The sequence below is a fragment of the Stegodyphus dumicola genome, chromosome 3 (assembly GCF_044657685.1).
Source record: "Stegodyphus dumicola isolate Sdum_Otavi_A_Nest chromosome 3, ASM4465768v1".
NCBI classification, from domain to species: Eukaryota; Metazoa; Arthropoda; class Arachnida; order Araneae; family Eresidae; genus Stegodyphus; species Stegodyphus dumicola.
Genome location: NC_140770.1, coordinates 9,079,771 through 9,103,824, shown reverse-complemented (window position 1 = coordinate 9,103,824; position 24,054 = coordinate 9,079,771). Strand labels below are relative to the sequence as shown.

At 37.2% G+C, this 24,054-nt stretch overlaps 1 protein-coding gene across 1 annotated transcript in view; it reads left to right on the top strand.

Annotated features, from left to right (window-relative positions):
• LOC118197552 (uncharacterized) overlaps positions 1-24,054 on the top strand; it is a 214,945-nt gene that overhangs the window by 117,858 nt on the left and 73,033 nt on the right. The window contains exons 20-22 of the mRNA XM_085812555.1: positions 9,605-9,787; positions 14,238-14,369; positions 14,453-14,635. Of these exons, the coding sequence (XP_085668681.1) occupies positions 9,605-9,787; positions 14,238-14,369; positions 14,453-14,635 (498 nt within the window). The remainder of the gene's footprint in view (positions 1-9,604; positions 9,788-14,237; positions 14,370-14,452; positions 14,636-24,054) is intronic.

Genomic DNA, 24,054 nt, shown 5'->3' with positions numbered 1-24,054 from the left:
GGCTCCGAAATGTCTCCACGGGGCCTGAGAGAGCATTTTATATTTATGAGGCATACTGTGGCCTCTTAAACTAACGGCCTCAAGTTCAACTGTGCAACCAGTGAAGATTCTCTCCTGATCTCCTACTGGAACGCTAACGGAATCAAGAAGAAGATTCACGAAGTCCGGGATTTCATTAATGAGCATCACATGGACCTCTTCCTCGTTCAGGAGACACATCTGGTTGAGGGACTTAGCGCGAACATCGCGAATTATTTCTGCTACCGAAATGACAGAGAGGTATGCATCAGTGACACTGTTCGTGCTAGTGGCGGCACTAGCATTTATGTAAAACGCTCCCTAAAACATTCTAGGATTCCCACGCCACCACTGGAGGCCTTAGAAGCGACTATAGTACAAATTCATATTCCAAATTGTCCCCCAATAGCAGTAGCGTCCTGCTATATGCCTCCGAGACAGGGACCCGCATTTATCTCTGATCTCAGAAAATTAAGTGGTGTTGCAAATAACCTGATTATCGCAGGAGATTTAAATGCCCGTCATAGAAGTTGGGATTGTGTCACTGCCAACAACTATGGCGATAAACTCAAAATTTGGGCTCAGGACGCCCGTATCCAAATTATTGCGCTAAACACACCCACCCATTACCAGTTTCCTGGGGGGTTGGGTGCTCCTTCCATTATTGATCTGGCCTTATTTAAAAATATCCCAGTAGATTATTCGATCGAAGTGATTCCGGAATTGTCCTCTGACCATTATCCGGTTCACCTCACCCTTAAAACATCCAAAATTAACCAAAATTTACCGGCGCAAGTCTCCACAAATTGGGACAACTTTCGGTATGTCTTGGAAAATGGTATTCTCCCCCCTATCAAAATTCACGATAATCAGGAGGTTGATTTTGCCATTGACAGGCTCAACCAAACCCTAGGAAGCGCATTTACGGCTGCTTCCAAACCCAAATTCAGGCAAAATTATTATAAATTACCTGATCACATTAAAGATAAAATCAAAATTAAAAACCGCCTTCGCAGAGACTGGCAAAATACACGTTCGGAAAATTTTCGAGTGCAACTGCGAAGGATCCAGAATGAGATCAAGTCTGACATTAAGAAATACACAGACGAAAAATACGCAAACTATCTTAAGTCCTTAAAGACTTCCGATAATAGCCTCTGGGTTGCTAGTGCACGGCTTCGCAAACCAAAACACGACATTCCCCCCCTAATGGGCACGGTCAATGACCGGATGGCATTAACGGACACCGAAAAGGCTGAACGCATAGCAGACAGCCTTCAAACACAATTTTCACCTAACACTGGACTCATGTTCGATTCCTGTGCAGAGCACACGCATGAAGTCCAACACCAAGTTGAAGAATTTCTCTCCTCAGATACAAATTCTGAGGATCCCATCACCACAACAATGACTGAGATTTCTGCTTTGATCAAAAATCTCACCCCTGCAAAAGCACCTGGCCTGGATAGGATTTCTAATCGCATGATTAAAAATCTACCAGTTAAATTCATATTTTACCTAGCAGTTTTGATAAATTCAATGCTAAGGCTAAAATATTATCCCCATAGCTGGAAGAATGCATTAGTCATTCCTATTCTAAAACCTGGAATGGACCCAAAGGTCCCTCAAAATTATAGGCCGATCAGCCTTCTGTCTTCACTTAGTAAAATTTACGAAGCTATACTGCTTAGATACCTGAATGATTTCTGCCGAAACCGAAACATTATTATTCCTCAGCAATTCGGCTTTCGTGCTAAACACTCAACTCAGGCCCAGCTACTGAGGGTAGTTGAAATCATTCATACAGGATCTCACAGTGGAAAGCCTACAGCTATTGTTTATTTAGACGTAGCAAAGGCTTTCGACAGATGTTGGCATATCGGAATTTTATTCAAGCTCATGCGACTTGAAATTTCGGCTAATTTTGTGCACATAATGCACTCTTACCTCACTAATCGTACCTTTTCTGTCAAAGTAAAATATTCTGTCTCTTCTCCTCGCCCTATCCTGGCTGGGGTGCCTCAGGGAGGAATTCTTAGCGCCACGCTCTTCAACTTGTATGTAAATGACATACCACAAGCACCAAGTGTCGATCTAGCACTCTATGCAGACGACACAGCCATCATTTCACAGCACTCAACATTACATGCCACTCTCAATCACCTACAGCTGTATTTAACAGACTTGGAGTCCTGGCTCATTACCTGGAAAATCAAAATTAATGTCGCAAAAAGTGCCGCCACAGTTTTCTTTTCCAGAAAGAGGAATGTCCATAATCAACTCCCTCCACTCAGATTATTTGAAGAAAATATACCCTGGGTGGACTCCTATAAATATCTGGGAGTTTATCTAGATGCGAAGCTGCTCTGGAATACCCACATCAATTACGCCATCTCAAAAGCAAGAAATACAAGAACCCAGCTGATGTCTCTCCTCAAAAGAACCAGCAACCTCTCCCTCAACAATAAGATCCTTTTATACAAGAGTACCATCCTACCGATCCTGACGTACGCAGCTGTCGTCTGGTCTACTGCTGCCAATAGTCATCTAAAGAAAATACAAGTATTCCAGAGCGTCACGCTTCGTATCCTGACAAATGCTCATTATTTCGTCCGTAATGAAGTGCTTCATAACGATCTCAAAATTCTACCCCTAGATGCCTTTTTCCGGCAAAATTCGGCTAAATTCTTTAATAGATTAACGCAGATCGAAAACCCAGTCTTGCATTCGCTTCCTGCTTATGATCCAGCTGAGCCCAGCTCAGCTAAGCGACCTAGGAGCGTTCTTGAGAGAACTTATAACATCTTTCCTAGGAAGCCGAAGCGGAGGTGTCTGCTTGACTAGGAATTCTTTCTAAAAATTTTTAAATTAACAAGCACTTCACGGGCCTAACCCGACGACCCTTAATTAATTCCATACTTCCACATGCCCGCCGGACCTAATCCGGCCTCGTTTCTCGGTTTTATATCCGTGCTGCTATAGGTAACATGCCCCTCCACTTGCCAAGACCTCATCTTTTCATAAAACACGGCCCAGACAATCTTAAATCAGACTTGCAATAGTTTTAACGTTTCTCTATTATTTTATCACCTAACTTAATTATTCAACTTAAACTGCCTAATTTTTTGAAGTTTAAATTAATATTCTAATCTTCTAAATCTAACTCCCTCACATGCTACTCAAAACACTTTATTAATGTATTTTTGTTCCAGCAATCTGCACATGTACAAGCTTGCATATCTTCAAACATCAACAGCAATCAGGTATTTTTGGTCATTTCTGTCCCCATTTTTTATTTCTTTCCACTTTTTAATCCACCTCTCCTCTCCAACTTTTAACGTTTTTCTTTAATTCCCTTCCCTTTAACTATCCTAAAACTTCTCCGTCTTTTCTACAGTTAACTTTCTCTCACGGTTCTTTCCGCTCCAAAAGTTGCTCCTATTGTACTCTCGCCACGGGCGATAGGAGAACTTTTTCTACTCTTGAATCCTTTCCCCCCTTCTCTTCGTTCCACTTTCCCTTGCTCTGCTTTAGTCGTAAGACTCTCTCCCCCCCCCAGCCCATCCCCAAAGCATTAGCGACTACTGCGGTTTTCCGTATTACCTAATACACCTTTCCCGAGCCCTGGAAAATTACGATTCCCGGCTAATTGTCTTTCAATCTTTGCGATTCCATTAATGCAATGCATTCAGGAATCCGCCCTTATCCGCCACCTCTCTCTCTTTCAACCTAGTAAAACAGGTTGAAAGCAGAAAGAATTTATCGTCCATAGAATGGACTCCTTATTCACTTCCTTCCCCGTAAGCCCATAATGGTCTCCTTCATTACCCTTCAGCCAGTGCTTTGTCTTAATCACCTCAGTTTTCCTTAACGAAGTTGTGGAGGTAATTGCATTAAGTTGCAAAGGTACTCCGGAAAATATCGCCTTGGGCTTGGGAGCTGGAACTGATGTTGAGAGGGCGTGTCTTGCCCTTTTGGATGGAGGGTAGATGCCGAACTCTCGGCCAATCACGGCTCTCGGTCTCTTCTGTGAGCTGCGAATAGCAGGATCGTATGCAGGAATCCGCTGAAGTGCTCGGTTATCAATCTGTTCAATTTTGAGGAATAAATTTTGACTAAGTTTTTTAATATGGTAATCTACAGGTTTAATATTTAGGTCCGAATGAATCACATCTGTACGGACGTACCAGGCTGCATTCAGGGCCATACGTAGGGTCTTACTTTGAAAGGATTGAAGTTTTTTCACATGAGTTTTTGCAGCAGTACCCCAGATTGTACATGCATACATGAAGACAGGTCTTATAATTGATGTATAGAGAAGAATTTTGTTTTTAATTGACAGTTGGCTCTTCCGAGCTAAAAATGGGTAAAGTTGGGCTCTAGCACCTTTCGCTTTATTGAGAACACTTTCAATGTGAAGGCGCCAGGTTAATTTAGAATCAAGTACAACTCCTAGGTACTTGTAAGAGTTTGACCAGGGAACATAGTCGTCAAAGAATTTAATATTAATGGAAGGGTACGGGAGGGGGCTACGTTTGAATATCATAGCAGCACATTTAGCAACATTAATTTTTATTTTCCAAGTGATGAGCCAGTGCTCAAGGCTAGAGAGATAACTCTGAATGTTTTGGACTAAGTTTTCCAGGCGTTTGTGTTGAGCTAGGATGGCCGTATCATCTGCATAAAGTGCAAGAGTGATACTTGGTGATTTTGGTATGTCATTTATGAAAATGTTGAACAAAATTGGGCCTAAAAGTGACCCTTGGGGGACGCCGCTTAGTATAGGACGGGGTGTCGAAATGATAGAATTAACTCGTACAGAAAAAGATCTATTAGTGAGGTACGAATTAATTATATGAATTAAATGGGCCGAAACGTCAAGTCGTATGAGCTTGATAATAATTCCTATATGCCAAGTCCTATCAAATGCTTTGGCTATGTCAAGAAATAAAGCGCCAGTAAGCATTTTGTTACGAAACCCTTCGTGAATGAACTCCACTGTCCTCAGCAGCTGGTGCGTGGTGCAGTGTTTTGCTCGAAATCCAAATTGTTCGTCAATTAGAACGTTGTGATTTCGGAGAAAATCATTCAGGCGTTTAAGTAACACAAACTCGTATATCTTTGATAACGAGGATAGGAGGCTGATAGGTCGATAATTTTGAGGGTTAGAAAGGCTTTGGCCTGGTTTTGGAATAGGCACAATAAGTGCTTGTTTCCAGCTTTGAGGAAAATAGCAATGCTGTATCATAAAATTTATAAGCATTACTAAGAAAAATAGATAATGGGTGGGTAAATTTTTAATCATACGATTAGAAATAGAGTCCATACCAGGGTTTTTTTTGGGTTTGAGCTTGGTAATGTATTCACTTACCTCGCTCATGGATGTATATTGTATTTCTCTCGCAAAAGGCGAGGAGAGGAAACGTTCAACATCTTGTGGGAAAGAACTTGCGTTGTTCGCAAAAATTCCTTCATTATGTGGTGTAAATTGAGTTTGAAGAGAATCCGCAATTAATTCGGATTTCTCAGCGTCTGTGTGAGCCACCGCTGCGTCCGTAGCTAAGGACGGAATGTTAGATTTGTGTTTGCGTAGGCGGGCTGATGCGCGCCAAAGACTGTTATCATTGGTCGTTAAGGACTGAATGTAATTCGTGTAATGTGATTGGAAGAACTGGTCACATGATGCCTTGATCTCATTTTGGAGAGTACGGAGTTGAATTTTTAAGCCAGGATTTCTATTTCTTTGCCAAAGTCTCCGTACTCTATTCTTTTCTTTAATTTTGAGTTTAATTTCTTGAGGTATTTTACGAAAATTGGGTCTGAGGGTGGGTTTTGATACTTCCTTATAAGTATCAGTTAGGGTGTTCGTTAACTGATCTACTGCTTTGTCAATATCATGGCTGGATTTAATTTCGAGGGAGGGTATGCTTTTAGAATTTAATTTAAAGCGAAAATTGTCCCAATTTGTAGAGACGAGTGCCGGAAAATTTTGAGTAAAAATAGTACAGCTAAGGTCAATGGTTACGGGGTTGTGATCTGATGATAAACAATTTTCAACAGTCACTTGATATCCAAAAGGGATGTTTCTAAAGAGTGCCAAATCTATAAAAGAGGGGGCACCCCGTGAACCATATCTAGTGGGGGAATCCGGCGCAATGATTTTAATTTGGGCGCACTGAGCCCATTTTAGGTGGCCACGACCAGCAGGGTTTGATCTATGGCAACGCCAATGCTGGTGGTGACAATTTAAATCACCAGCTATGATAAGATTATTTGAAAAATTGAGCAGTTTATTAAAATCGACCACAGGAAAATTTCCACCTGGTGGAAGATAGGCAGAGATCAGGACTAGGGATGGTGAATTTTGAATAAAAATTTCGATAATTGTTGCTTCAAGTTTGCTCATATTTGGAGTGTCAATTCTGCGATGCGGGATTGAATTTTTTATGTAGATACAAGTGCCACCATGATAAACATCACGTGTATTCGAAGCTTGCCTGTCATTTTTATAAAGTGCATAATTTACAAGCTTGGGAGCTCTCCCTGGCTGGAGTTTGGTCTCTTGGACAAAAATGATATCAAAATCCTTCTCTTCTACATAGTCTCTAAACTCATGGAATTTGGAAAGAATGCCATTTGCATTCCAGGTGCATAGTTTTAGATTTTTCAACCCTTTCAAGGTATTGAATTTTAATGAATGTGGGAATCAGAGAATTGGAGAGTAATATAACTCTCAAAGATATAGTAGGCCGCGTCAGCACCAGATGGAGCCACTCTGAGCTGCGGTAAGGCGTTTTTGAATGCCAGAAGTAATTTGCTCTGGTCAATGCCAGGCTGATTAGAAATTTGGATTATAGCCAAAAGGATCTCGGTACAATTTAGAGTCGGATTTGCTCCTAAGGGGACCGATAAATTTGGAATAAGTGGGGGTGCAGTCTGTTGCATACCCGTAAGGGCAGCAGAGTAGGATACTCCAGGACGAGTATTATTTGCACTGGGAGTGTGTGCAGCCGGCAGTGTTGGAAATGAGTTATGTTGTATACTAAATTTGTTCGTGTTGCCAACGGTCTGACTGGGTTTTGTACTTGGCTTTGGTGGTTGACGATTTTTGGATCCAGGGAATCTTGGACAGGATCTCCAGTTTGCTGCGTGGCTTCCAGAACAGTTAGCACATTTGTTGGGTTCCTCGAAGGGCTTGGTGCATTCCTTCGCCTGATGCGGACCAGCGCATCTGACACATCGTTGAGGTAACGTACAGACCTCCGAAGAATGAAAGAATCCCTGGCAACGCCAGCATTGCGAGGGACCTTTCTGCCCTTTGAAGTGTTCCATCACCACTTCTGTGCCAAGGAGTTCAGTAACTGAATATATTTCTGAAGCTTTGAGGCTGTTATGTATCTGGAGGTAGAAGAGTGGCATTGGCATTTTTGTCTTGAATTTCTTCAGCTACGATATCTTATGGATTTTAAAACCAAGTACTTCGACCGCAGTCTGCACAACGTTGATCGGAGTGTTGGAGGGTAATCCCCTAATGACCACTTTGAGTGGTCTGTCAGATTTTAGTGTGTGAGACTTAAATTGAATGTTGTTTTCTGTGAGAAATCTGACGACTGTCCGATAGTCTGTTTCATTAGTGGTAGTGAGTCGTAGAAATTCGATGTCTTGTTTGGATTGGACAGTCGTTGCGTGTCTGCGTAGCTGATTCAGTAAAAAGAACCAATCAGCTCGCGGTTTAATGAAGATGGGTGGTGGTGTCTGAGTTTTGGGTGTTGTAGTTTCAGCCGGCTGCTGCGTTACGTTTTCTGTGGTTTCTGTGACGTTTTGTATGTTAGTGTAAGAGTTTGTAATTGTAATGTTGTTAGAGTTTTCTTTTGTGTTGGGTGGTTTCTTTGCAATCAAATGTTTAGGGGGGATTGCAAAGCCGTCGCTGTCGACTGGCCTGGATCTTTTTTTGGTATCTGAAGCACTGGCGGATCCCTACGTGGTGACCAAAACATTGAGTCATTTACCATTAAGTTCAATGGGTTTTGACGCGATCGGATGTAAATATTTTGTAATTACGTCGTAAATATACATATAAATGTATATATATATATATATATATATATATATTTCTACAACACTTCAGCTCCTAAGTATAAGAAAACAACATATTTTTAAACAACATTTCATTATGAACGGAATTAAATGCTATACTTTTCGCAGGACAGTTTTCTCAGAATGGTTTAATGAAATATTTTCACAAGTTTTCGCTAATTACATTAGAAAAAAAAAATTAAGGTAATTCGATTTTATTCGGTTAAGGTACACAAATTAAGATCAAAGTTTATTGTATTATTAATATTAAAATTATGCATTATTTCTTTTCTATTTATGGAGCTTCTTCCTAAAACACTTTCTTAAATATGACATGATTTTTTGGCTTCTGAGGCATCTTTTAAATCGAAAAATATAAGTCTATTTATAATTAATGCTCTATTCGGTTCATTTTAAATTAGAGAATTATTAGAAATTAGCGAAATACTTTAAATAGTACTTAACTTTCTCTGAACATTTCTGAAAGGGAATAAAATAAGGATTTTATTTTAATTAACCCAAATAAGTAAAACGTAAGCCCAAAGTGATTATTTTTCAGATATATAAAATTAAAACGATGAGTTTAAAATGAGCAGCAGTAAAGCCTCTCCTTTAAAAATTTTTAAAATGTACATGTTACAATAATATATGGATGTGAAAAAAAATTATTTTATTTAAAACATTTTGGCATTTGGAACATAAAATAAAAGTAGCGAATACTCTATCAAGGGTATCGAAAGACGTATACAATTTTAGAGGTACCGTAAGGTATTTTTCATTCTTTAAGCATAACATTTTTGTTGAAATCTATATTTTTGTAGTTCAACAGCTTAAAATTTTATAAAACAAATTCATAATCAAAATCGCTGTTGTTAGTTATCGAAAAATAACCAAGATGTGATTTTTGCGTAGATGTCACTAAACTATACAAATTCATTACACTATGAATGTTTCTTTCATGCGAAAGTGTCCCTTTTTCGATTTGTATGGAACTGCCGTGTATCGAAATACTATCAGAACACTGTCAATGGAGCTTCTGAATGTAAATAAAGAATACCCCATCTGGTGACCGAAGCTTCGAAGCAGTGCTTTACTTCTAGCTCCGGTTGGCCATTCCTTCCTTTCTTACTTCCATACGTCCTTACCCTTTGACAGATAGCCTTCGAGTGCTCAACCGTAATCAAATAAATCACACCAAACTGCAAAAAATACATTTCAAATAACAAATACAAGACGAAATTAAATAGATGAAATGCTAATACGAAAATTTAAATGCAATATATTGAATAAAAACCATTGACTTAATATGATTGACTAATAAACTAGCCTTCAGGGAGAGAAACTACGAACAGTAAAGGAAGGAGAAAATGATGCGAATATTTAAAAAATTTTCAGAACCTAAGCGCTGAAAATCTGGGGTGGGGAATACGCGAGGATATAAAGTAGTTTAGTATGAAAAGGAGATAATATTCTTCTGTAATCTTTGCCTTTTTTACCTCTCTCTAAACAGATGATGAAAACTGTACAGTATGTGATTCTATTTTACAAGAACTTGAAAATATAGATGACGATTCAGACCGTTATGGCGTACAGATACTGAAAACGGATGACATCGAATTTGCGGCAGAGTTGGGAATATCTTCTGTACCGTCATTTGTATATTTTGAGAACATGATTCCAAGCATTTACGATGGTATGCATTTTCATATCTCATTTATAATTCAGTTGTGCATGATAGTTTCACACCAAAATGGCTCTTGTAGTTTGTTTGTATTAAATATTACTCTGTCATGGATAATAAAGTGCAAAAGTATATAAATAACTATTTAAATACATGATTCCATTGATCAAATTAAAAAAAAAAATCTGAAATATTTCAGAGTCTTTCTTCTTTTCTGAAATATTAACATCGTCAGAATTTGCCAGAGAGTTTGTTAAGGTTTTAACCCCTTGCCTGTGGAATATATTTGAGAAAAACGTGCCAAAAGTGGAAAAAATTTCTGTTTAATTTTGTTTGTTCATCAAAATGTTAGAAACGGGTTATTTAAAATAAAACGAAAATTTAAACAGAATAACTACTATATTCAATATTTTCACATATATTGGAAATGTTAATGAATTTTTGCTCAAATTACAGCAAAATAAAACAAATTAAATAATAAATAAACTAATACTACAATATTATTTATATCAACTGCCATGAATTCCATGTCCCTCAGATTCCTTTGAATTTCACAAATCCTTTACAGCATGGTAGTATATACGAAACCGTGACAGGGAACACAAGCCTACACCATAGTCTTTACAATAAACTCGAGTCTCACGTCGTATCCTCTCTACCTTTTCATCAGTTTTACGACAACAAAGGAAACGTTGTCTGACTGGAGTAGTCTTTTTCTCCATTGGTGGTATATGTTCAGGAAAGTGTCGACCCGTAAAAAATCTGATTTGTTTGGGCATCGAGTCTTCTGGAATGCATTTGCGTCCACAGAATGCCATGCATTGGTTATGTAGATTTCTAGATCTTGTCAATTAGGTGGAAGAGGAGTCGGATGCGTCTTTCCACCATATCCCACACATTTTCTATGGGCTCAAGATCCAGGCTATGCGGTGGCCAGGGAAGGTGTTGGAAATCAGACTGATGTTCAGCGAACCAATTTTGAACAATTCTGGTACGATGTAGAGCTGCATTATCGTCCATGAAGTATCCGCGCCGCCATCAGGGTAAAAATGCAACATTGCATGGTGCACTTGATCTGCCAGTATATCTAGGTATCTCATGGCTGTTTGTTTACCCTCGAGGAATACCAGAGCAGCACTTCCATGCCAGCAGAACATGCCTCGTATTATGATACTCCCACCAGACTCTTTCACAATGCGAGTAAGGCAAGATGGGTTCATGTCTTCGTGGGGTTCTCGTCAAACTCAACGTCTTCTGTCATTGCAAAACATGGTGTCGAGCGTGATTCATTCGATTACATTACCCGTTTCGGCTAATCTTTGGAATATGGTAACAGGTAGTTTGGCGACATTTTGGTAAGGCGATAAAGGTTACTAGCTAGGACTTTAGCAGTAATCTGAGAAGTACACAGTTCGAATAACAGATTATTTTGTCTCAGAGAAATGAGAGATCATGAGACATGTCATGTGACATTTTCCGGAAAATTTCGATCGTGATTTTAGCTAATAAACACTTAGAAACAATTTCGCTGCTTAAGTGCAGAATCGCCCACTTATTTGTTTGGCGCTTTTTACAAGAGTAAGAAGAATTGGATTTTTGTCAATTTTCTTTGACTTTTTAAGCGAAAATAGGTCGATGTGTACATAGATAAAGTCAAGAGTGTGTGCAATGCCATTTTTGTGCAATTCTGGGATGTTTTTTTTAAGTGAAAATAGGTCGACGTGTACATGGATACCGTGTATGTGCAATTCTTAAAAACGCGGCAAGCAGTTTGCGATTCTGCACTTTCTCCCAATTTCGCACATAATCTTCGTCATGATTAAGCATTTTTCTTCCATAAAATTTTTAGTATAAGCGTAATTCGGCTAGCAGATTGTTGGAAAAAATGTTGAATTTTAAAAAAAAAAAAAAAAAAAAAAAAAACCTTTACTTCGTGAAAACAAAATGGCGTCCAAAATAAAACTAGCAGGTTGCTGTAACAGGGTTGGTCGCCAAAAAATCGCCAAGTTACCATAATCCGAAGAATCACCCCCGTTTCCAATCGCCAGATGTCCAGTGTCTTCTTTCCCGTCACCACTGCAAACGAATTCTTGAATGTCGGGCAAAAATGACTGGTTTCCTCATAGGCACCCGACTATGCACTCTGATAATCTTCAGTTCTCTGTGCATAGTTCGAGCTGAAATCTGTTGGGAAAAGTTTTGGTTGACGATCGCCCACCAGCGGCCGAGCGGTAAAGTCGCTGAACACTGGTAGTTCGGTCCGAGGTTCGAATCCCGCGAACGGGCTGGCTGCATGGGCGTTTTCGTGGTTTTCCCCATGTGTAACGTGTATACGAGCCAGTTTCCCTTAGAAAGTCCTCCACGAAAGGCATCCCTCCCTTTAGGCAGATAGCCCTCGAGGCTTTGCCATAATCGCACACACACACATTTGGTTGACGATCTGTGTCAGTTGAAGCACAGTGGAATCCATGTTCTGCCGTACAATTAGTCAGAGACGACGCCGATCACTCTCTTGAAAAACTGTGCTCGAACCGCAGTAACGTTCAACTTTTGAAAACCTTTGACATGGCTGCTTTTGAGAAGCTAGCAAGATTCTGCTGTCTTCGAAATCCACGCCCCTGCTAAACGGGCACCAACAATAATAATACACCAACAACAACAATATAAACGGGCACCAACAATAATAATACAACAACAACAACAACAATATAAACGGGCACCAACAATAATAATACACCAACAACAACAATATAAACGGGCACCAACAATAATAATACATTAACAACAACAATATAAACGGGCACCAACAACAACAATATAAACGGGCACCAACAATAATAATACACCAACAATAATAATACACCAACAACAACAATATAGACAGGCACCAACAATAATAATACACCACCAACAACAATATAGACGGGCACCAACAATAATAATACACCAACAACAACAATATAGACGGGCACCAACAATAATAATACAACAACAACAACAATATAAACGGGCACCAACCAACAATAAGCCTTTTTTTTTTTTTTTTTTTTCCAAATGGTGAAATATCTATCATTTTTCGCATTTTACTTCATTCATCGTGAGAAGCATTCTTACACCTTATTTATACTAGCATTCTAACCACGTGTAACCCACATCATAAAAAAAATTACATACTTCATCCCTAGCACGCATTCAAATGAAAATTTCAAAGGTTTCTAATTAATTGGCTAGTGTGTGTATATCAGATTTTCAGCTATTATAATTCAAATATATTATTTCAGGTCAGAAAGGATGCAATAAGACATTTCTGCTGAGATATTTTACACAGTGAACTGCATTCAGATGGTGTTCAGTTAGAACACTGAACATACTTGAATGCAATTCGTACAAAAACTCAATTGATACTTCCACGCCAACGGATGCGTTAGAACGGAAACGGAATAATAGTCGTCTGAATTATAAATATAAAATGTGAAGAATTAATAGAAAGAATAGCATCTGTGACATTCTTGGAAGTCACCTTCACACATGCATAATTAGGAAAAAATAAATAAAAAGAGAAAAATTTTAATGTAGCCTTCCCCTACAGTCACCCCATAATGTATAGCATTTATTTCAGCTATTTATTATTTTATTTATTTAGGTATGTTATTGCTTAGCATATTTATTACCATTTATTTATTACATGTATGTTACTGTATTATTATCTATCATTATATTTATTTCTGGTACATTATTGCATTAAATACCGTATTTCCCCGCGTATTCTTCACCCCTTTTTTTACAAATAGTATTGTCCAAAAAACGAGAGAGGAAAATTATGCCAATCATTTAATTTTTGAAGGACACTGTTAGAGGGAGAACATAACCGATGACAATTGGTGGTGAATGAACTGCACTTAACTATCACAATATTATGTCTTTAAAAGAAACCTACATTCCAATAAGTAATATTAATTGTACAATATCAAATAAGATACCTTCGTTTCTACTTCCCTGTAACTGTAACCTCTTCCGTTCTTATTGGGTTACTCTGCTACTCATTAAGCCTAATCCATTCATAATTAGAGAAGGTGAATAGGCAGCCGACTCGGCGAAATCGTAGACTGAATGTGAGTTCGTGTTTACTTCCCCGTGATGGGTCAGCTATTCTATTAGGCTGCAATTAAGTTCAAAACTTATAAGGAGAAAGGTTCGGCGTGACCTTAGCAATCTGCGAGGGTCCTTTGTTAATAAGTCGAAAGCAACCACTACGTGGGCGAATCCATTTTAAAATTCAGGGTAGCTCGTTCTCTGACCGCATTGGAAATGGGAAAATGAGGCGAATATTTTAAAATTTTTTTTCCAGAACCTGGCGCTAAAACGCTGGGGAAAAATACGCGAGATGGATGTATGGAAAATTGAAGCGTGTATATTGAAAATATCGACGTGAGATTGTATTATTGACAAAATTTAATTTCAGGAGACCTCATGAGCGAAGAAGATCTCCTGCAGTGGTTAATTGAGCAGAAAACAGAAGACACCATAGAAAATATCAACAGAGATATGTTATTCAGGATGATCGAAGAACAGGAGTACCTAGCAATATATTTCTGTAAAAATTTCTCCCTTATTCTTTTACTGAATTTCATTGTTTATTTCCTTCTAAATATGCTTATAATTTTATTGTTTGGGCAGATAAAGAAAATGATAAGGAGAGCAAAGAAATACTAAAGCACTTGGAACAAATAGATGATGACTGCAGCGATTACGAAGTGCAATTATTAAAAATGTCCGACAATCTTATGGCAAAAAAATACAGAGTTCGAAATCCTCCTGGTCTAGTTTTCTTTCGTCACGGCAACCCTATTACGTACCCTGGTAAGTTGAAATTTTGGGTTAAATATTTTAGATAATTTTATTATACTGTTACGAATTTTGTATTTAGACGGCTAATATTAGGATTAAGGGGACTCGGTACCTTTTGAATGATTTTTTTTTTATTTAAGCACTTTCATCTACTTTTTATGAATAATATTAAGTGATTTTATGAGACAAAATGGTTTTAAGCTGAAAAAAAAATTTTTTTGCTATTAATTTTTGTTTAATTTGAATTTTTTTGACAAAAAATTCAACAATTAAAAATTCTTTCTTCTTCCAAAATTTTCAATATTTTTGCTTCAATTTTTTTAATTGTATTCATAATAGTGTCTTAATAACTTAACGGATCGATTTTTCGATTACTGAATTAGTTTCTGAGAAAAAAAAAATAAAAAGCACATTTTTATATAAAAACTTAAAACGAATTTGAAGTTACAATCAAAGCCAGACAGATTTTTCCTTTACACTACCACCGAAGCCGATTATAAAGCTACAGTTGATAAATTCAAGAAAGCACAGATTAGTTTTCATACGTACCAAATTTCCTCAGCCTCTTCAATTAAAGTTATACTTAAGAATATCTCAAGATCCTACACAGAGCAAGTAATTCACGCAGAAGCTTCCCTATAATTAAAGTAAAGCAATTCACGAAGAAAGCGGAAGACCAAATTATCCATTTACCTATATTTTTCCTTGAACTAAAAAGAAATTCTGCAGGAGAGAAAATTCATCAATTAAACAATATGTTCGGATTCAATATCACAATAGAAAAATATCAGCCCAGAAAACGCCCAATTCAATGTTTCAATTGCCAGGAGTTCGGGCACTCCCAAAATAACTGCTTTAAAAAGGTCAGGTGCTGTAAGTGCGGACAAAATCACAGATCCAATACCTGTAAATTAAAACCAGATGAAACACCAACTTGCATTTACTGTCAAGAAAATCACGTTTCTTCTTATCGTGGTTGTAAGGTATACAGAAAAAGATTCAATCATTTAGAGAAGATAGAAAAACCACAAGAAATTCCTACTAAAGATGACTCTCCCGAATTTATTCAAGCTTCAGGCCAAACTAATCAAGAAATGCCTAAAAACCTTTACAGTGACAAAGTTAAGCAGAAAAACCCGCAGGAAAATTTAGCAGAAATCATTAACATTTTCAAAGATCAGAAAACCCTTTTTCTCGTGAAATCAATAACCACAATAGTTCAGAGAATTAAATCAGCTAAATCAAATATGCAGAAACTTTGCCTAGCTTTTCAAGCCATTCTGAACTGTGCAGATAAAGATTAATTCGCAGCTTCTCTCAAGACAAGCATAGCCGAGCGGCAGAAATTCTCAAGTTGCAAATCCTCACATCGTGGAGCCACGTTTACTTCTCTTCTAGAGACTCTGCACTAGGTGCAAAAAGTACGTTCCATCTTACTGGATTCAACTCATCATTAAAGACACCCTACTTATAATATATTGGTAAAGGCCGCACTAGGCCGATTGCCTCTTAATTGTGTTATGACATAGACATATCGGGCCTTTTTCTTAAATGTCACGATGCAGTAAACTTGTAAGGATCTTAAGTTTTACTAACGTTTATTTTATTTTAAATCTTTACTATCACTTCTTATTTTCTACTTCCGGCCAGAATTATAAGCGTGAAGGTTTTTATGCAAAGTTTGTCTGGCGAACGCCAAGTACTTAAGTTGTGGCTTTTTGCCAAGCAAGAAAGAGAGGAAGCAGTAAGTCAACGCAGGCCGCTTACCTTAGAAGTTACGCAGTTGCTGTTCGCCTTCCAGGCCAGAGGTTTTAATCCTCTTGATAAATTAAACGTATTGTAGTGTTCACAGTCTCTGTGCTACATACGCTTCCTGTTATTATAAGGCCAATCTTCCACGTGTATTATTCTAAAGTTAAATTAGAGTTTAGTTTTATTTTTATACTTTTTACGTTAGACCCCGAGTTGAGGGTCAGTGTATTCCGAAGTACGGAAGTTATTGTATATAGAGAAAAATAAAGGGTTTTGTATACCCTTCGTCTGTATCCTGTCTACTTACCACAATTAGTGAACATAGCTTTAGTAAGCTCTCTGTTCCGAGTCAGGTCCTTGTATGTTCCCGAAGAAGGTTAGAAGGAACATTGAACCTGATAAACTTCATACAAAAAGTTATTAGTAATTCTTTGTATTTACTCCGGATATCTGATTTTTATAACTGCTATTTCTTCTGAATAATAATAAATGGATCCTGTTTTTTAAACTTATCGTCTGATTATTTAAGCCACGACTACATTTATGATTCTTCAACAATTTATTTATTCCTGACATATATATATAATAAAACATAGCAGTAGCAGTATAGATTAATCAATTGAGCAGTAGCTCAATTGATTATATGAATATAAATGACAAGCTTTTGTTTAAAACCTTATCTGGCTAGAAATATTACAAAAATATAAAATGAGAGTAGAATTTTTCTTTACCTGTTTTTGTTTTTTAAAACACGCTCAAAGCAATTTTAATGCATGAATTAATTATAATATATTTTCTAAAACGCTTATAGTCATTATTAATAATATTAATTTGTCGTTTTATTCATTTTTAAACAGCAAAATTTGAAATTTTAACGGACATAAAAGATTTTATTTAAAACCACTCAGCAGCTTATGTGATTTCTTCTCTCATTTTAGCCATTTGTTCTGGTATATAAATTGCATTTTAAATTAATTTATGTGCATTTTAATTAATTAAAAAGTTTAATGTTTGTTCCAGCACTATTTCAATAATGCTACGGTCATAAATCTGATCACTTTCATTACACCACCTCTTTCTGTTAGTATCTAATCACAGATAATTTCAACTTTTGAATAAACATAGCATTTTTGTTGACTGATAATACATATAAAATTATTTGCTGAGCTCAATATAAATATATAAACTTGCCAGTTTAAAGGCGAAAAATTTTTTTTTCCAACTTTAATTTGTATTTAAATAAATCAGTAGTATATACGCATAAATAGAGTTTTTTGATAGTTGGAGTCATATTTAATGACACTCCTTTTCATTTACACTGATTTTTAGTAAGTTACTGAAAAAATTAAGAAGTAAAAAAGAAATAAACACTGAGAGGATGTGGCATTTAAAGGGGTGTCAAAATTTTGGGTATATTTTATTTATTATTTATTAATATATATTGGGGTACCGAGTCCCGATTAGGAACGGGGAAGACGGGCACCAAACCTTTACCATTTGGTTGACTCATACACCTTAAAACCCATAAGATGTTCCAATAGGTGACTGTTGCAAGAATTGGGATAACTTATTTATTTTAAAAGATATTATTTCCAACTTTTTACAGCTGCCTACATAATATAGCTGCTTTCTGAAATAGTAATCAGAAAGTTTGTGTTGCCACAAATATTTTTATAATTTAATCCGCTTTGTGACAACATTTTTCGCCATATTTTCAAATTGCGCGCACGGTTTAAAACATTCTGTTTCATAATTTAATTCCATATTTAATATATAGCTTTTATAACATTTGTAAACTACCGTGAACCTAAAATTCTAAAAATTTCATGTTAAATTTTTATTTTATTTGGAGTTGAGTTTATAAAATGTATTTTATTAAAAAAAATCTGTAATGTTTTTGTCCATAAAACTTTTCAATATTAAAATATTCATCAGATTGTTGGTTCAGTTAAAAAAGAGTGCCCAAATAAAGAATTCCATCCAATTTCAAATATGTACCATTAGCCATTTTTAAAATATCATGCGGGCAAGGTGGAAACATGACGAAATATTTTGTCACAAAGAGGATTAAATTACAAAAATATTACTAGTTTCCAAAGCAGTTATATTATGTAGTCAGCTGTAAAAAGTTGGAAGTAATTGCTTTTAAAATAAATAAAATATCCCAATTCTTGCAACAGTCACATATTCGAAGATCATAAGGGGTTTAAGGTGTATGAGTACCCTTAATTGGTTTAGTCTCCCCACTGCGTGATCCCAGCCGTTTATTGAATGAATGCACAAATTACATAATACATAAATAATACATAATAATAATAATACATAAATATATAATTTGGAATGAATGCATAAAGATATTATGTTTGACAGAGGTTAAGTTTTCGAGAGTGATCTACATTTAACTTGTTGGATACATAAATCTTTGTCCACCAGCTAATGGCTTGTAACTTTTTGGTATGACGTTGTGGAAGATGTGCTTTGTAAGTATCTTCATAAGTTTGTAAGAGGCTATTTGTAAAGTTATTAAGATCCTCTGTTGTTTCCACATGATTAAAGTGTGGTACCATACTGGACAGGTGTCCTCGTATACCACTCTCTGTAAATATGTGGAGTTCCTCACTTTGTTATTCTAAATTAATGTTGGAAGTGAAGAATCTTAAGAACTGATAAGCGAATAATCGCTCAAGTTCGGGTGACAAGAAACAACAAGATAGAAGGATAACTAACCCTTTATTATTCCAATAAGATTTAACAAAACTCCGCCTGAGAGTGTACTGTTGCGTGCGTACGGGTTCGTTACGAAATAAATGCACAAGTCCGATGAAAAATGAACAAAAATTTATTATTATCACAAGAAATATGCTTAAATTTCATCAAATTATCGTGCAGTATTACAGTATCTCACAGTAGTTATCTTTTAACTACTCAAACGTTCAATAGAACTTAATTCCAAAACAGCTAAAGAAAGCTAATCCGCGAATTTGCTACAGTCAAGAAGAGCAGTTTTCTAAACAACAAACAAACTAACTACGAACTGAAATCGAAATCGAGTGAATGGTTAGGCGGCATTTAGTAGCCTCTGCTACTTTAACCGTCTCTGTTGGAGATATGCCCTAAGGCGTTGGGAAGAATTAAAAATTAAGGTGATTTACCTTCTTTGGTTCAAGCATCTGGCCGCCGTACAAGCTGTGATGTATCTTCACTAGTATGAAGAAAGATGATACGTCGAGGCCAGTCACGTGGGTGGTCACCCACCCAAGTACTGACCCCGAGCTCTGCCGCTGTAAACAGGTAACTACGAACTGAAAGGTTTTCCTCCTTTTATAAGATTTTAAAATCACGCGCGAGAATTTTCTAATACTTTCTCGAAATCAAAAAGAGATATTTATTAAATGTTTAATGCACGCGCGCTTGTATTTTCAATTTTCCGGCTTAGCTTTCTTTTAATATTCGTCACGCGCTGCACTGCGCGGGAAATAAAACCATTTAATTTATAATTGTACTAATATTAGCTTTTTAAATACCAAATTCGTAACAGTACAAACAAAGCCCGCGCACTTGGGCTTGAACTTAAGAGACTAAGAATTAACTAAAGAAATATAGCCGAAGCTATCAAGATTCAAATCGAGTTGGCCCCTTAACTTATTTGACTACGAAGCTTAGCAAGATCCTGAGTACGGCCGAGCGTAATAACAGCTTGTATGAGAGAGAAAGTGGCCAAAAAGGCAGACGCGCGTAAATCAGAAATTCTGATTCTCTCTGACTCTGTAACTAACTTCGTGGTTTAAATACCGTATTAAATATTCTCCAAAACAAATTACTAGAATAATCCTCATTAAATATTCAGCAAGATTCCAAAACTTCTCTCTGGCCGGAAGTAGTAAGTTGAAGTTAAGAATTTGACAGGAATGGAATTTTAACTTAAAATTTAACTGTTAATAAAATTAACATAATCCTTACAAATATTTGAATTTTCTTGCCAGGCGACTGGCATCTTTTGATTATTACGGTAGATGAAACTTGTGCGATTTGGAAAGCTATATATTTATGATCTTAAAGACTATATTCATCAGAGACTGTCCATTTTTGAATATATGGTGCTACGAATTGATTCGATATTGTTAAGTCTGGCCATCCTATTGCAAAAATAGGGTCAAAAGAAGGAGGAGCGTCTGTGCTATTGTGAGTTATAAGATTTTTTGAGGCGACGTAGTCTTTTAATTAGCGGCCTTTAGTATCTGTGGTATTGTAACCCCAGATGGTATTGTGGGCATTGAAATCACCGATAATAAGCTGATGAGTTGAAGTTTGAGAACGTAGAATGAAACCTGAAAATTGTATATCTCCATCAAGTGAAGCAGTAGGTGGTGAGTAGATTGAAATTAGAAGCAATTGAAAGCCCAGTTATTTCTAGGAAATCCCTACATGATCTCTTTCTACTACCTTCAAGATTGACAGGGTCCAGTCAGAGTTACCAATAACTATGACAGCACGCGGAGGTTGCTCTAAATCTGCTTTTTGGAAGATACTCCATTGCAATGGCAGACCAACTATTATTCCATCTCTAGTAAACGGCTGCTGAAGAAATATGATATCAGCTTGATAATTGATAGCAAAGGTAATGAGATGTGCAGTTGCAGCTCTAGCTTGCCTGATATTAGATAGCTAATATTAGCAGAATTATAATTAAAATTGTTTTATTTCCCCGTGCGAGACGAGTTTTAAAAGAAAGCTATGCCGAAAAAATATAAATATATGAGCGCGTGCATTTGACATTCAATAAATGGATATCTTACTTGTTTGTATTGAAATTGAATAAATGTAATTGACTACTGTGTTAGCTGTAACCTTAATACCATCCATCCTCTTGTTGGTTTCCAGAAATCCGGAGAAGCAAACAAATTACTAGAACTCTCTGGTGACCGATTGAAAGCTTTAAAATGCCGGAGAGAGATACAGTGGATGGACAAAAATATGGAAACACCTTGTGAAATGCATGTTTGAAAAGAAAGATTGATTTTAATGAAATATGTAGGTGGCGCTGGCATTTTTGACTACTGACGCCACCTATACAACTTCGTAAATGTGCTAAACAGTTCAGTTGTTGTCGGAGTACTGTTATGTGAGGTTGTCATTGCATTATGTCAGAATTAACAGACTTCGAACGTGGGCAAATTTTTGGAGCACGTATGGTAGGTGCTTCCGTAAGCAAGGTAGCCGAGGTGTTTAGTGTTTCAAGAGGTACTGTATCGAAGATTTATTCCGCATATTTGAAAAGCGGAAAAACATCATCTGCTAAATCACAGCGCGGACGAAAGTGTGTCCTGAGTGATCGTGACAGACGATCATTAAGGGCAATTGTGACCAAAAATAAGAAGACTACAGCTGCAAAAGTTACTGCTGAAATGAATGTTGTGTTACCGAACCCTGTGAGTACCAAAACAATTAGAAGGGAGATACAGTGGATGGACAAAAATATGGAAACACCTTGTGAAATGCATGTTTGAAAAGAAAGATTGATTTTAATGAAATATGTAGGTGGCGCTGGCATTTTTGACTACTGACGCCACCTATACAACTTCGTAAATGTGCTAAACAGTTCAGTTGTTGTCGGAGTACTGTTATGTGAGGTTGTCATTGCATTATGTCAGAATTAACAGACTTCGAACGTGGGCAAATTTTTGGAGCACGTATGGTAGGTGCTTCCGTAAGCAAGGTAGCCGAGGTGTTTAGTGTTTCAAGAGGTACTGTATCGAAGATTTATTCCGCATATTTGAAAAGCGGAAAAACATCATCTGCTAAATCACAGCGCGGACGAAAGTGTGTCCTGAGTGATCGTGACAGACGATCATTAAGGGCAATTGTGACCAAAAATAAGAAGACTACAGCTGCAAAAGTTACTGCTGAAATGAATGTTGTGTTACCGAACCCTGTGAGTACCAAAACAATTAGAAGGGAGCTTCATAAACAGGGAATTGCTGGCCGTGCTGCAATTGAGAAGCCACTCATCAGTGATGCTAATGCCCGTAACAGGAAAAGATGGTGTTTAAGTCATAAAGCCTGGACTATAGAACAGTGGAAGCGAGTAATATGGTCTGACGAGTCTTCCTTCACATTGTTTCCCACTTCTGGCCGAGTTTACGTCTGGAGAACGCCATCTCAAGCCTATAATACAGACTGCTTGTTGCCAAGAGTGAAACATGGCGGGGGTTCTGTTATGGTTTGGGCAGCCATATCGTGGTTCTCTGCTAGCCCCATGATAACTGTTTCAGGGCACATGACTGCCAAGACTTATGTGAACATTTTGGCCGATCAAGTTCATCCCATGGTACAAACTTTGTTCCCCGATGGTGATGGTGTCTTCCAAGACGACAAAGCCCCTGTTCACACAGCTCACATTGTTCAGGACTGGTTTTCTGAGCACGAGGATGAGTTGTTCCGTCTTCCCTGGCCACCACAGTCACCAGACATGAATATTATCGAACCTTTGTGGTCTACATTGGAACGGAAAGTGCGTTCTCGTTATCCACCGCCAACATCGTTATCTGAACTTGCCACCGTTTTGCAGGAAGAATGGTATAATATTCCCTTGGCAAACATACAGGAACTGTATTTATCCATTCCGAGAATACTGCAAGCTGTTTTGGATGCCAACGGGTTTCCTACACCATATTAAGCAAAGAAACATGTTTTTTTAAAGGTGTTTCCATATTTTTGTCCAACCCCTGTATCTCAGCTCAGTTAGCTACTGTTATTATTGTAGATCGGATGAGCTTTCTCTGTGTTGTGGATTGCATTCTATTTAACGTTTTAGTAGTTTGAAGGACAACTGCTGATTATTATTGCGTGATATTGTGAACATCTGTACAAATATTTCTGAAAAAATTCCAGTGTTGTGTTATATTTCTTTTGATAAGAATAAATTTTATTAACCTTTTACAGAATTGTGCATTCAATCTGTTGCGAACCTGTATTCACGCAATAATACATTTACTGTACATTTATATATTTATTACCGGCTGAGGTTTATTTATCTATTTATTACCTATTTAACTTAGAGAAAATGGCTATCTCACTAAATTGGTGAGATATCGCCATGCTGACGACAGTTTTGGAGACTAATTTTTTGTCGCCAAATTTGGTTAGAAATCGTCTACCCTCCAAACTGGGGGACATTTGGGTCAAGTCTATGTATAACTATTAACTGGTATTTTGATTGATTAAATGTAACTAACTATATGTAACTGTAACCTATATGTAACTGTAACCGTATCCGGCCCTCATATGCCTTCCGGTAATTTCGAGAAATGGAAGGTACTAGAGATTTCTGGGCAGCCGGGCGAAAACTATATGAGATTGGAGAGAATGTTGGTTTTCAGGTGTTTAGTTCAACGTGTGTTTGGAGTACTGAAAGATCTCCGTAGGAACTTTTCCCTTTTAGATGCCCTTTGCACTGCTCTGTGTTTAACGTTCTTTGTGGTTCAAAGTGAAAAACCACTGATAGTACTCTAAGATACTGAGAAGAGTGGATAAGTATTTTTGCGGAAAGTTGCAGAACTGTAAAGAGTTTCTTTGATAGAAATAAATTTTATCAAGCTATTATGGAATCTGTGTGCATTCAATCCTTTACGAACCCATATGCACGCAATATATTGTACAACAATCGGGTAAAAATGTTG